Source organism: Cervus elaphus, chromosome 10 (assembly GCF_910594005.1).
Source record: "Cervus elaphus chromosome 10, mCerEla1.1, whole genome shotgun sequence".
NCBI classification, from domain to species: domain Eukaryota; kingdom Metazoa; phylum Chordata; class Mammalia; order Artiodactyla; family Cervidae; genus Cervus; species Cervus elaphus.
Genome location: NC_057824.1, coordinates 33,182,306 through 33,197,178, shown reverse-complemented (window position 1 = coordinate 33,197,178; position 14,873 = coordinate 33,182,306). Strand labels below are relative to the sequence as shown.

At 41.9% G+C, this 14,873-nt stretch overlaps 1 protein-coding gene across 2 annotated transcripts in view; it reads left to right on the top strand.

Moving 5' to 3' along the window:
- ZP2 (zona pellucida glycoprotein 2) overlaps positions 1-14,213 on the top strand; it is a 31,065-nt gene extending 16,852 nt beyond the window's left edge. The window contains exons 1-18 of one of the 2 annotated variants that reach the window (XM_043914485.1): positions 2,558-2,678; positions 2,774-2,853; positions 3,780-3,863; positions 4,285-4,379; positions 5,796-5,948; positions 6,659-6,700; positions 6,841-7,005; positions 7,728-7,824; positions 7,910-8,091; positions 8,768-8,894; positions 9,695-9,882; positions 9,971-10,062; positions 10,163-10,287; positions 10,442-10,631; positions 12,225-12,360; positions 12,435-12,531; positions 12,974-13,057; positions 14,039-14,213. In XM_043914485.1, coding sequence (XP_043770420.1) covers positions 2,617-2,678; positions 2,774-2,853; positions 3,780-3,863; positions 4,285-4,379; positions 5,796-5,948; positions 6,659-6,700; positions 6,841-7,005; positions 7,728-7,824; positions 7,910-8,091; positions 8,768-8,894; positions 9,695-9,882; positions 9,971-10,062; positions 10,163-10,287; positions 10,442-10,631; positions 12,225-12,360; positions 12,435-12,531; positions 12,974-13,057; positions 14,039-14,184 — 2,145 coding nt within the window. In that variant the 5' untranslated portion in view covers positions 2,558-2,616 and the 3' untranslated portion in view covers positions 14,185-14,213. Of the gene's footprint in view, positions 1-2,557; positions 2,679-2,773; positions 2,854-3,779; positions 3,864-4,284; positions 4,380-5,795; positions 5,949-6,658; positions 6,701-6,840; positions 7,006-7,727; positions 7,825-7,909; positions 8,092-8,767; positions 8,895-9,694; positions 9,883-9,970; positions 10,063-10,162; positions 10,288-10,441; positions 10,632-12,224; positions 12,361-12,434; positions 12,532-12,973; positions 13,058-14,038 lie in introns of those variants that run through there. The other variant, XM_043914484.1, reaches the window with a different exon arrangement.
- Positions 14,214-14,873: the final 660 nt, after the last annotated feature.

Sequence of the window (14,873 nt, the reverse complement as noted above, 5' to 3'; positions counted from 1 at the left end):
ACACTTAAAATGTCTCATTGAAAAGAATGTGGAAAACATATTTTTGAAAGAGATCCTACTGCTTATTTAGTAAAAGATTAAGTATCTATCACTTTGGAAAGATTTGTTTTCCTAATTAGTGAAATGAGACACTACTTGATTGTAGAGAGCCATGCCTTCCTCATTCTCAAAGTTAACCACAACACATTTGTATCCTTGTGCACTTAGGCAGAATTGATTCTTAGGGGTCTGGAGCTAGCTGTTCAGTGACTGTCCCAAGTGCAGCATTGGCAGGGTTGGGCAAGGCAAATGAAATGAATCTCTGGCACACTCACCACCCTCATCACCCTCGCCAGTTCTCAGAGTGGTCCTCCTTACCTCTATGCCTCCTGCTCAGGGCTTTTGTGCTGCCCCTTCATCATGCAGAACCCCCAGTTTAGGGATCTGAGCAGAGCTTCCCTTTCCAAGGCAACACCTCACATTCTTGAGAAAAAGGTATAGCTTTGGGAGAAGCAAGCCCGGGGTGGGGCCTGGGAAGGTGGAACACATTAATCTACTACCTGACTACCTTCTTAATAGGTCCCTCTGAATCTTGCCCCTACATTGCACCCTCTAATGGATGGAATGGTCTTCATATCTCTCCAACAGTCTTCTTATCATAGTCTTAACCATCGTGGTAACAAATTACCTTCACAGTTGTAGAAAAAGTACCACTTTTTGGAAAATATGCTCAGGAGTAATTATTGTTATCATGCCTCTGCTCAGAATCTAAATCCTTTCACCACCTCTATCCTCAAAATCCTGCTTATCCTGAATTTTTCTCCCTCTCCTCCATTCCACGGGTGTATAATCAACTGATTCCCATAAAGAAGTTAAATTAATCACCAGCAATCATTCATTTTCTTGTCTACTTCCCTTCAGATATTTCCCAAGTTTTCCTGATCATAAGACTCACCTGATTTCTTAAATATACAGTACCCCAGTTTCCTCCCCTGGAGACTCTGAGTCAGCAGCTTTTGGGTGGGACACAGGAATCTGTTATATTAACAAAGAGCCCCATGTGATCATTTTAAAATTTTTAATTGGAGGATGATTACTTTACAACGCTTTGTTGGTTTCTGCCATACAACAAAGCGAATCAATAATAACTATACACATATCCCCTCCCTCTTGAGTCTCCCTCCGGCTCCCCCATCCCATCCCTTTGGGTCATCAGAGTGTCAGGCAGAGCTCCCTGTGTCATATAGCAGTTCCCCACTATTTTACACATGGTAGTGTAAATATGTCAATGCTACTTTCACAATAGTCCCACCCTCTCCTGTTGCTGTGTGCTCAAGTCCATTCTCGACATTTGTGTCTTCATTCCCTCCCTGAAGATAGGTTCATCAGTACCAGCTGTGAATGTTTTGATCAAGGAAGTTAGGGAAACCACTACTCTGATGAACAGTATTTCAGACACCTGTAACAGGGAATGAAGATTAGTCCTCAAGAAACATCATTAACACATAAAGACATAAAAAGCAACACATAAATAAATAATTGTAAATGCTACCCCACTAACTTGTACAGAATTTGAGCATTATCACCTGTCATGGAATGTGGTCTGCAGACATCAAGGTGTCTCAGTCTGGTCCTGGCCCTGACACCCAGTTGTTAAAGCTTGAGCAAGTTGTTTTCCTCAGTCTCCCCACCTATAAACTCCCAGTTCCTACACAGTATGACATTCTTATTTAGATCACTATTCCTTTTGACCCAGAATTTCTACTTCTAGTAATCTATCCTGAGAGGTAACCAGGGAAATGTACAAGTCCAGCAGATTGTTTATAATAATGAAAACAGCTAAATAATGAGAACAGCTAAACATTGATTTATCTAGACATTGAATACTATGCAACATTAAAAATGGTAATAGAGATCTTTATGTTTGATATGGAAAATGTCCATGACATATAAAGTAGTAAAAGCAGGTTACAAACATAACTTAAACTTCAATCCCAGGTTGCTATTGTTTTTTTAAGTGCTATGTTTGTAGAAAAAGACCATAGAGTTACACACCTAAGTACAAGGAGTGGATGATTTTTTCCTTTCTCTATATCCTTCTGTAATTGTCTGTATTTTTTGAAGTAAATTTAAAATCTATACTTGGAGGAAAATTATGTTTCATCCCTTTTGAAAAGGTACTTCTTCATGCACATTGCCAGGGTGATATCCACAATAACCAGGAGACCAGAAGTAACTTACAGGAAAGGTTTGCAATTTAAAGACAGTGTAAACAAGACATGTTCTTTCTTCCAAAAAAATCCCACCCCACTTTCACTCTACATTTGAGTTGTAAAGAGTTTGTCCAAAAGATCCTAAAAATGCACCAATTCATTCACCTGAGCCCATTTCAAGGAACTAAATTGACTGCAGAGCAGCTGGTGGGAAACCAAGGCAAGTGTCAGGAAGGGCAAAACTCTGCTTATTTTAAGCCTTCTGGAAAGGCTCTTCTTCCCAAATCCCTTCCTCTCAGCTGGGAGGGCTAGAGAAGATTCAGGTGACTCCAATGGGGAGAGGGCGGGGAGCAGCCCTGCTTCCTGCTATAAAAGCCAGCGCAGCACGCCCCTCTGCCTGGTTGATTTGGTGGTATCTTCGGTCATGGCATGCAGACAGAGAGGAGACAGTAGGAGACCTTCAAGCTGGTTCCATGCAGACTGGAGGTAATGCCGGGGGCAGAAGGAAGGGGACATAATGCCTTGTCTGCTGAAGTTCACTCTTCTTTAACTTTCTCCCCCATGCCTTCCTGCACCTACAGGTCATTTTTTCTATTCTTCGTCCTTTTGACTTCGGTGAACTCAATAGATGTTAATCAACTGGTGGATCCTGCCTTCCCAGGTAGGCCTCTTGGGTGAGGAAAATGCCCTTAAGCATCTCTCAAATGGACTGTAACTAGGGTGTCTCAGTTCAGTTCAGTCGCTCAGTCGTGTCTGACTCTTTGCGACCCCATGGGCCGCAGTACGCCAGGCCTCCCTGTCCATCACCAACTCCCGGAGCTTACCCATTATGGCCAGAAAACGCAAACGTGAGTTAGATGATCTCCAGTCATTCTTCTGCCTATCTTGATCAAGTCACTTCAGTTTTCCCATAGCTTACCTATAGCTTACTCTACAGCTAAATGGAAAAGCTTGGAAAAACACCTGCACTACTTTCTATTTCCTCACTGCCTCCAGCTTTACAGCACCCCACACACTCAGTCCTCATCTATGGGAGCAGTCATCTTCAAACACATACTCATGCTTAAGGAAAGCATCAACAGTAACAGGCAAAATCACTTGTATGAGGAGTTTCTCAAGATTTTCACCTGAGCCTGAGGATGCAAAGTGTCAAGCTATTGGCAGATTATTCAGTCTTTAAGAATATGTTCTTGGAGTTACCTAGGGAATCTTTAAACTTCAAATTGAAAGATCTTTAGACAAAACTTTTCCCCAATTCTTCACAGACCTACCATCTCCTTTTCCATCAGGGGTCCAGGCTGGTTCCCGCATGCATACTTATTAATCTGAATCCAGGTTTATCCTGGAATACTTCAGAAAGCCCTAGGCATTTCATTGATATCTTCATTATAGTTCTTGGTATCTTACACTGTAGTTATGTATTCCCATCAACTTGTAAGCTCCCCAGGATGGAGAATAAGCTTTGCCTCTCTCAACTGGTATCCTCCCTGATGCCTATTAGAGAGTGGAAGTTTCCTCAATACACTTCTGTAGGAAATCATGCCTCCTGTGTTCAAAGATGCCCCATGTACTTTCTTTGCTTTTCAGGTACTGTCACTTGCTATGAAGATAGAATGGTAGTAGAGTTTAAAAGAACTCTTGGCAACAAGATTCAGCATGCATCTGTGGTGGGTAAGTAATGTGTATTGTCTCATTTAAGTCTTACTTAGTAGGAAGCCCTTGGCTCAAGATCATCACCATTTCCCGGTGAACAGAGTACACAGACTCTGGAGCAGTTGGTGCTCAAATCCCACGATGTCACAGGGTCCTTGAACTGCATGGTGACTCCTAAGAATGGAAGACATTGTCTGTCTTTGGAAATCTGTCTTAATTATTTCAGGAATCCCCTAAGAAAAGTCTATCTTCAAGTCACAGCATATCTCAGAGCTTGGGTTATATCCCAGTTGGGAAAATAAAAAGTAAGAAGTGATTGAAGTACCTTAGAAATGGATTTGCAGTCTTGGTTATGTAGTTTTGGTTGGCTGTGTCACTGAAATATAAGATGTAAATACATCTTGGCCATCTCCTATCTAAGCTGCTCTTTTTTCTGTAGATTCCCTTGGTCGTAAAATGCTGAACTGCACTTATGTTCTGGACCCAGAAAAGCTCACCCTGAAGGCCCCATATGAAAGCTGTACCAAAAGAGTGGTAAGTAGTTGAGGAGTAATTTGGAAAGCAGTAACCTTGGAGTTAAAGCTTTGCAGTAGAGCAGTGGTTCTCAATCAGGGTGATCTTTCTCTGGTCATCCCAGAGAACATCCTGCAATGTTTGGAGACATTTACCACAGCTGGTAGGGGAGGAGGGAAAGAGCAGCTTCTGGTTATTTAGTGGGTACAAGCCAAGGATATTGCCAAATAACCTCCATTGCATACAGGAACTCTCAATAAAGATATATTAGGCTCAAAACTCCAATGCTGAGCTTACAAAAGCCTTGAATTGAGGCTTTGGGCTTTATTTCTGGCTCTGCCACTATCTATATGTGATTTGAAATGTTAGCTAACCTTTCTAAGCCTCTACTTGCTCACTGGAAAATGGATTATGATATCCTTCCATAAGGTATCTAAAGATGAGTGACACAAATGAAGGACTAGGCGTGACAGCAAATGATCAGACGTGAGCCATTTTGACCTACAACCCTCATGGAAAAGGGGATGCTATTTTGGTGCTGGCAAATGGAGTGCTGGTACCTCTATGCTGGAAGGCAAGCAGCAGCTAAAAAATAGGATTTTCTACTGTCAAGCAATAGTGCTACCCTATCAGGGTTATTAGGAGCGGTAAAAGAAGCCTAAGTCCTTTTCAAGCTTTATGTGCCAACAATCACTTAGGGAACTTCCAAAGTACTGAATTCATTTAGTTGACTTAATAGGTCTGGGGTACATCCTACAAGTCTTAGGTTTAACTGATTCTACTGAAGATTTCCAGTAATTAAAACTTTCCCTTCTGAAATGACCTTTCCCAACTTTAGGGGGCTTAGGGTTGCATTTCTTTAGACCAAAGGTACACAGAAGATGACCTGTGTGTGGCCACAGCCAGTCCATGATCTATGTGTGTGATGGTCATCAAGCTAAGAATGGCTTTAGTTTTTTTAAGCACTTTAAAAATGTTACAAAGTCTAAATATTTACTAATACTTTACAGAAAACTGTTAGTTGATCACTGCTTTAGACAGAGTTCCCTGGGCCAGGGGAAATGGCAAAGATGGCTCTGTCCAGCACCCAGCACAATGGCTGCTAAAGTAGGTGCTCAGCAAGTATTTCTATCTCTTGATAGAGGCAGCAAACCCAATAGGACCTTGTTACTCAGACATAGGGTGAATGTAAAGGGCAAATAAAAACTGGACTCTGAGCCCTGAAACTCAAGGACCTGTTCTCTGCCAGTGAATGTCTTTCCTGGGATATCTAAAGAGGCTAAAGAATCTCCTGGTTTAGGAATGAGGGACTTTCTAGAACTGTGGTACTGATGACTTTTAAGGGTTTTGCTAATCAGCTGAGTCAGATGGTATTTCAGAATCCCCTTTCTCGTCGAAGTTCTAGCACTCTGTCCTTACTATGCCATTTTCATACAGCTTGGCCAGCACCAGATGACCATCACATTCATGAATGACAATGCTGCCTTTAGACAAGGGAATGTCCTGTATCACGTCAGCTGTCCGGTTATGCAAGCAGGAAGACATGAACAGCATTCGGGATCCACAATCTGCTCGAAGGATTTCATGTCTGTGAGTGAAGCAGGCTGACTGCTTCTCATCCAGCTACTCCAGGGGGAATGTGGTCTAGAGAGAGCTGGACTTCAGAACAAGATGTGTATTTCACTACTGACTTGCTATGTAGTATTGGATTGATTTCTTAACTGCAATGAGACCTTTTTAAAATCTGAAGTGGGGGACAGTAACACCAACATAAGGTGACTTTAAATACTGACTGAGAAGGTAGATATAAGCGCTCAACACATCATGTTTAGCAAGAAAAAGGATTCAGTCGGTAGCTTGACAAACTGGATATTTATGTACCAGGCCCTATACCAGATGCTAGGAAATAGTAAATGATAAAAACAGCCCAATCACATACTTGTGGACTTTATAGTCTCACATGGCTAATAGCAACAGTGGACAAAAATATTCATACTTTATTATAACAATGATGGGACTGCATGGCTTGACAGGACTTAGTGTCTCAACGTACAACTGGAAGGGAGCTTTAGGTCTTCCAATCACATTTAGGTCTCGAAAGCTCAATGGGGAAATGATGTCTAAGGGTACTTATAGGATTCTTGACTGGTCCTGTGATTCTACTATATCCCACACCAGCCCTCACACTGTAAGAACCACACAGCAGTTGCTCTGGGTGTTTTCCATGTACCATCAGATAACATGACTTCAGAGATCTTCTCCAAATCAAAGCTTCACATCATCCTTTTTCTTTCTTCCAGTTTACCTTTCACTTTTTTCCTGGCATGGCTGACGACACTGAGGTATGAAAGCTATTTTTTAAATTACAAGCCTAAATTACCTTTAGTTCTAAAGGTGACATAACTTCAATCCTGGTTAAAATACTAAATAGTCTTGGAGTTAAGGTGAGCACCAGCCCTCTAAATGAAACTTTTGCCTTTAGGGTCCCAGACCTGAGATGGGATGGACCATTACAGTCGGTGATGGTGAAAGAGCCCAAAATCTGACCCTTCAAGAGGCTCTGACACAAGGGTATAATATCCTGATTGAGAACCAGAAGATGAGCATCCAAGTGTTATTTCATGCCACTGGAGTGACTCGCTACTCGGTAGGTGTGAAATCTGTTCGCACCACCATCCAGGCTCAGACCAGTATTTCTAAATGCAAGCATAACCTCTACCATTTCCTCAAATTGAGGTTATAACTCATTCAACAGCCAAGCGCTGTAATAAGTACTAAAGATGAGATACAATGGTGAACAAAAAAATGTTTCTTACTTCAATCAGTTTTTCTTCTCCGTAGATCTAAATTCACTAAACAATGTGGAGCTCTAGTAGTACTAAACTAATGGAGGTGTTCTATCATTGCCACATTTAGTGTTTACAGAAGGTACTGGCATTTTGGGGACCAACAATCAAGATACTACATTAAATCAGTTAATGTGCCAAAAGTACTTAGAACAGATCTTGGCACCTACATGTTCAAATATCAGCCATCTTAACAATACTGTTGTACATTGAGTATAAACTGCTGAATCTTAAACTTTCACTCTGAATACTGATACCGTAAAAGAGTCATAAAACAAGAGCTCTTACTGCTGAGAAATGATCAGCTACAGGTCATGAGTAGAAATCACCTTGCCAGATGTTATAAAGTATAAGATTTTAAAACTAGAGCACCTGAAGAACAACTATAGGGTGAAATACCTGAACTTACTTGGGCCAAGATGGTGCCCAATAGTTGAGTATGTTTGCCCTGACTATTTCTAGCATTGATTAAAAATTCAAGTAACTCAAGTAAACCAATGTCTTTGAAAATGCCTCTCTTCAGCAAGGTAACAGCCATCTCTACATGGTGCCTCTGAAGCTTACACATGTATCTCCTGGGCAGACGATCATCTTGTCATCACGACTCATTTGTGTTTCAGGTAAGGCCTAGGAAAGGGCAAGTCCAGTTGTGAGCCATTGTTCTAAGGGCTTAACCAAAGCTGACCATTGTGTCATTCCTTCTAGATCCTGTGACCTGTAATGCCACACACATGACTCTCACCATACCAGAATTTCCTGGGAAGTTAAAATCTGTGAGCTTTGAAAATAAGAATATTGCTGTCAACCAGTTGCACAACAGCGGGATTGTTATGGAAATAGCAAATGGCCTCAGGTTGCATTTCAGCAAAACTCTCCTCAAAACAAAAGTACGTTCCATTGAACCGTAGCCTTTTAGGCCATTGTGATTTGGCTGCTGACTTATCCATAATGCTAATTGCTAGTGTTAAAAAAAAAATTCTAAAACTTGGGAGGCCTCATTTGAACAGCTTGCATAAGTAATTCTCAAGTAACTGAAATACACTCTCAAACACCAAGTCTTTCAACTTCAATGGAAGTTCTCCTTAAGTGTCTTCATTCATTGACGAGTACAAACTGCTATTAAGCATCTAATGATGAACCTCTCATGGCCCATTAAAACAGGACAATTTGAGCCAAACAAGTGTCCCCTGCTATCCTCATGAAGCTAGTCTTGAATGATGCAATTGCCAGGGACACAGAAAAATCTTATGTTGGTGTATATGTTGCAACAACATTTTATAACTCCTGGATTTGCAGGGTACTCAGCTCTTTAGAGGTTGAATTAACAGATCAAATTCCTAGTACAAAGAGCATGCAGTGCTGGGTACTTTAGGGCATGAACTTAGAGAAATTTCCTGCCTCAGGAAGAATCCAGTCTGGAGAAGTGATGGGATCTCTTGCTCTGGTTTAAAGGAAAACCATATTCAGTCTGGAGTGTGCCTTGCAGATTTCAGCATACTTCCTTCATATCTCCTGTGCCTGCTCAACAGGCTGTGGCTGCTAACTGACATTCTTTCATTTCAGTTCTCTGAAAAATGCCTACCCTATCAGTTCTACTTATCTTCACTCAAGCTGACATTTTATACTCAACTGGAGACGGTATCCATGGTGATTTATCCTGAGTGTGTCTGCGAGTCAACAGTTTCTATAGGTAAAGATCATTTTCTTGAATGGTTCCTACATTCTACATTCTCTCTTAGCTCTTACATGGGTGAAAGTGTACAGGAGTTCAAACTCTATACTGCTTATACTTTAAGGAGAAACAGAAGACTGGTTAGACCACAAATAGCAGTCTAAGCTGCTATGATAGGAATCTAAGTAAGAGAACACTTCCAAAATACACATACAGGAAGGTTTCACAACTGTCTAATGTTTTTAAGCAACCTGGGTGTGCTTCATGTTAGAAGTCTGAGCCCACCATCTAAGTAAGATTTCTTTAAATCTGAAACTAGAGGGACTATGAGTATTTCCCCAAACTCTTAAATTCCTCAAAGAATATAGGTATTTGCTCTTGTTTACTATTGCCTCTGTGTTCCTTTATTTGTATCAGGTCAAGTCAAATAGGAAAAATTAGTTGCTGCTTCAACTTCCCCTCAAACCACTAAGATCTGTGAGTCTTGAAAGAAGGAACATTAGGACACAAGGCACTACACTTCAAGCCGCATCAGGGTTTCATCATGGGTTTCTTACCCCACTTGGTGCCTCTTGCCATGTCTCCTGCTCCTTCTTCCTTTGGATGAAAAATCCTTCTCGGATAGAGCAAGCCTCACTGCTGTCTAGGTACCTTAGGGCCTCCCCTTGTAATGCAAGCTGCTTGTCAAGTTATTTTCCCAAATAGACTTAAGACAAATTCTGTTGTCTCCTGACGAAAATCCAAACTTCACTACATGTCAAGTTGGTAATGACAATAGTCACATGGCAGACATTTTTTAAACTCCCTCCACTATATAGTTTCAGGTGAGCTATGTACTCAAGATGGGTTTATGGATGTCGAGGTCTACCGCCATCAAACAAAACCAGCTCTCAACTTGGACACCATTAGAGTGGGAGATTCCTCCTGCCAGCCAACCTTTAAAGCTCCATTTCAAGGACTGGTAAAGTTTCACATACCCCTGAATGGATGTGGAACAAGACATAAGGTTAGTATAAGATTAGTATTGGCGCATAGCAAGAGATTAAGACTTACCTTTGAGATAACTAACCACTTTCTCTAACCTTACTCTTAAGTTTGAGAATGACAAAGTCATCTATGAAAATGAAATACATGCTCTCTGGGCGGATCTTCCTCCAAGCACAATTTCCAGAGATAGTGAGTTCAGGTGTGACACAATTGCTACTTAACTTTTTTAAGTGCCAGAATAAACTCGAGCAGTCTTTTAACCTAAAATTCTCAATACCCCCACCTACCCACTCTTGTAGAATGACGGTGAGGTGCTATTATAGCAGCAGTAACATGCTAATAAATACCAACGTCGAAAGCCTTCCTCCTCCAGTAGCCTCAGTGAAGCCAGGTCCACTTGCCTTGACCCTGCAAACCTACCCAGGTGAGACATCATAACCTAAAAAATCTGCTTAAATACTTTCAGGGGACTCTTTCCTAAAATGAACTTTGCACCAGACTAGAGTAGTAGCGATGCTTAAGCTTCTGTTGCAACCATCAACTACTTGAATACCAGAGTGGCTTCTACTCCATTTCAGATAATTCCTACCTGCGACCGTACGGGGACAAGGACTACCCTGTGGTGAGATACCTCCGCCAACCAATTTACTTAGAAGTGAGAGTCCTAAACAGGACTGACCCCAACATCAAGTTGGTCTTAGATGATTGCTGGGCAACATCCACCAAGGACCCAGCCTCTCTCCCTCAGTGGAATATTATCGTGGATGGGTATGTATTCTCCACATAAGGTAGTCCAGCTAATCAAACTGCCAGTAAAAAAATAATAAAATGAAAAAAAAAAATAATAAAATGCTCTGGGGCTTGGGAGGAGCACTATATCAAAGGCCCTGATTTTTGTTCTTATTTCTTACCAACCAGTCCTCAGTCTAAGTTGACTCAAGTCTTTCCTATTACCCTTGAATCTAGAAGGATCCCTCCCAAGGAAACAATGACTTTAATACTCTAACGTCTGGGAAGAGAATAGATTTATAGTTCCTATTCATTTATTGAATAACTTTTTTGCTCATTAAGTCATGTCTAATTCTTTGTGTCCCCCTGGACTGTAACCTATCAGGCTCTTCTGCCCATGGGATTTTCCAGGCAAGAATACTGGAGTGGGTTGCCATTTCTTCCTCCAGGGGATCTTCCCAGTTGCATTGCCAGGCAGATTCTTTACCACTGGGGAGGGTGCATTTAATGCATGTGTGTGTGTCACTTAATCGTGTCTGACTGTTTGTGATCCCATGGGGTACATAGCCTGCCAGGCTCCTCTGTCCATGGAGTTCTCCAGGTTAGAATACTGGAGTGGGTTGCCATTCCCTTCTCCAGGGGATCTTCCCAACCTAGGCATCAAACCCAGGTCTCCCACATTGCAGACAGATTCTTTACCGTCTGAGCCACCAGGGAAGCACATTGAATAACTACCACATGCCAAAAAAACAGTGCTATGTACTCCAGATGCATTATTTAAACCACAACACTCCGTGAGGGACACTAGCCCCCTCACTTCATAAAGAAACCCAAGCTTACTACTTAAATAACTAGCCCAAAGTAATATTTAGTAAGTGACAGGACATGAATGGACTTCCCCAGTTGCTCAGTTGTAAGGAATCCACCTGCAATGTATGATCCGCAGGAGACCTGGGTTCGATCCCTGGGTTGGGGAAGATCCCCTGAAGGAGGGAATGGCAACCCAATCCAGTTCTCTTGCCTGAAGAATTACATAGACAGAGGAGCCTGGTGGGCTACAGTCCATAGGGTTGCAAAGAGTTGGACACGACTGAGGCTACAACCCTCTGTTAGCATTTAAAATAAAAAATGGCAGTTCTCTACCTCTTTTTATCAGCAACATGTACTAACTGCCTGGGACATAATACTCAGATTCATAAGAAATAAGCCATTGTCATCTGAAGAGTTACATAATTCTTGATGAGTTTAGTTGGCATACAAATAGGTATTGACACTATAACGCAAAGTAGAAGAAAACAGCATAAGTAACTTACAACTTCATGGATACTGTTGGTTGGTCAAATCAGAGGTATATGTAATAAACTAAAAGTACAGGCAGAGGGTCTAAAGGAAGGCATGGCAACCCACTTCAGTACTCTTGCCTGGAGAATCCCCATGGACAGAGGAGCCTGCTGGGCTACAGTCCATGAGGTCACAGACTTGAACATGACTGAGCGACTAAACACAGCACAGCACAGGTAGAAGGTACAGCAATAGTCTTGAAAGTGTTACACGTGACTGAATTTGAGCAAATGCTGAGTTTGAGCCCGAGGTGAATTAAGCTGATGTCCCACCCTGAAATGTACCTTCCAGCTGTGAATACAACCTGGACAACCACAGAACCACCTTCCATCCAGTTGGCTCCTCGGTGACCTATCCTAATCACTATCAGAGGTTCGATGTGAAGACCTTTGCCTTTGTGTCAGAGGCCCCGGTGTTCCCTCACTTGGTAAGTGATTAACTAGTTACCTGGGACAGGTTGACTAAGACATCAGTTCCACTCAACTCTTGTCTCCTCTCCAGGTCTACTTCCACTGCAGCACCTTAATCTGCAATCAGCTTTCTTCTAACCTCCCCCTGTGTTCTGCCTCTTGCCTTGTGTCATCCAGAAGCAGGCGAGGTAAAATTTTCATGTCTTCACTTAATGTGAGTTTACTTAAAGCAGGTCTCTTCCTTTTAGAATTTAGGAATGAGTGCTTTGTTTTTCATCTACTCCAGGAGCCCAAGACACCTAGGAGTCTATGATGGACAGGTTTGCAATCAGTCTCATGGACAAGTTTGTGTTTGCACATGAACTTGTAGCCTGATCTCTTTTTTTTTTTAGCCTGATCTTTTGAGACCCCCCAAACGTTATTCTTCCTGAGTCTAGGTAGACTCTGAACTTTGTCTTCTGTTATTCTTTGATAGTTCATCCTGTTTTTACAGTAAGGTGTATGCTCTCTCCTGTGAAAGGAGGCAAGATTACATAGAGCAGGGACTCCATACAGAGTAGCTCAAGGTGTTGCCTCAAAACACTCCTTACCACTACTCGTTATCCCAGAGGTCAAACTGTCTGTCTTCAGCCACAGGGGCCACTGAGGAAGAGAAGATGATAGTGAGTCTCCCAGGCCCCATCCTCCTGTTGTCAGATGGCTCTTCATTCAGAGGTATGGAATTAAAGCCTTAGGTACGTTTTTAACTGAAGCTCTTGGTTTTATGTCAAACTTAAGTGTACATAGATAACATACGTGTGTGCTCAGTAATGTTCAATTCTTTGTGGCCTCATGGACTGTAGCCCATCAGGCTCCTCTGCCCATGGAATATTTCAGGCAAGAATACTGGAGAGGGGTGCCATTTCCAACTCCAGGGGATCTTCCTGACCCAGGGATCGAACCTGCTTCTCTTGTGTCTCCTGCACTGGCAGGTGGATACTTTACTATTAATGGCCACCAGGGGAGTCCACAGATATCAAGGGCTTATGATTAAACAAGAGAAGGCATCTCTCCCCAGCAACAGGTTCTGTCAAGTGTACCCTTCCCAAATCCCTTTCCCACAAGAAGGATCATTTAGTCTACCTACTATACAGGGACCTCTCATTGTTTTGTCACTAATGCCACATTAGAATCCTTAAATCTTGGTCCTCAAATATTCGGCCTACTATAGAAGAATTTCAAGCTATGTTTCTTTAAAAAGACTAATAGGCCAGAAAACATGTGTTTGCTATTACAAAACTTTAGTCTTTATGTTAATATATCTTCATCCCAGATAGTCTTTAATTTTAGGCCTAGAACTTGAAATTAAACTCACTTAAATCACTAGCAACTAACTGCAAGAAATCATGCACTTGGGACAACTAACCGTATATATCAGTGCCAGAATGTTAAACAAGCTGGGAGTGAGATCCTTCCAGGTGTCAGCCCATATGATCTGCGTGAAAGCAAGTAGGAAGTGGGAACAACCGTGGGAGTGGAGTAAGGCGAGGAGGCTTGCTTCAGGGGAAAGACTATACTCTTTTGCAAGCTCCCAAGTGAGCCCTCTGAAGCTTATTTTCACTTCCTTCTCTGGGTAACTTTTAATTGTAAAGCTTCAGCTTCAACTTAAACCAAGTGTAAGTGATCTTAAGACTTGAATGTCTGTTTCCTTTCCAGATGCTGTGGGTTCTAAAGGGCGTGGGACTCCTGGATATGTTGCTTTTAAAACTATGGTTGCTGTGGTTGCCTTAGCAGGTGTTGTGGCAACTCTAAGCCTAATCAGCTACCTGCGCAAGAAAAGAATCACAATGCTAAACCACTAATTGTACTTTCAAATAAAATGTGGAAGTAAGCCTCTTGCTTCTTAAGTTTAGATGGAGTTCAAGGACTCTTTCTTGCAATCATTCTTCTTTAGAGACTATAGTACCTTTCCACAGTCCTTTTGAAAGGCTTTGTTCTGTGTGGATGTGAATAAGGGTATTCCTGACTTAATTCCTTCCTGTCACCAGCTTTTTCTGCCCTCTACCCCCAAAACTGGCAGTGCCAGAGAATCCAATAATGGGACTTAGTGACAGTCCACCTCTAGGGGTACATCTAGGTGACTTTAATGTCTTTTACCCTCTCCATTCATATATACAAGATGAGGGCAAGTCACTCCTAATCATTCCAATGAGTAGACAACTTCCTTGAGAACGTAAGGGATTCAGTTATTCTCCCATGCATTCCTAATCTAATTAAAGACCTGCACTCTCTTTAGGGGATGGAAAGGAAGATTCTAGTTTCATTAAGAGCAATTACAACATTCCTGGTCTCATTAAAACTAAACAGCTCAACATGAGCCTCATAGCTGAGCCTGGAGAGCTGCTTTCCCACTACCCAGTACTCAATTATTACTTCCTCCTAAGGCTACCCCCTCTTAACTAGGCTGTAATTATGCCAAAATGACTAGTCTGCCTCAAACTGTAGCTCTAACAAACCATATTCAAGATATCTAATATAGACATTAACTTGT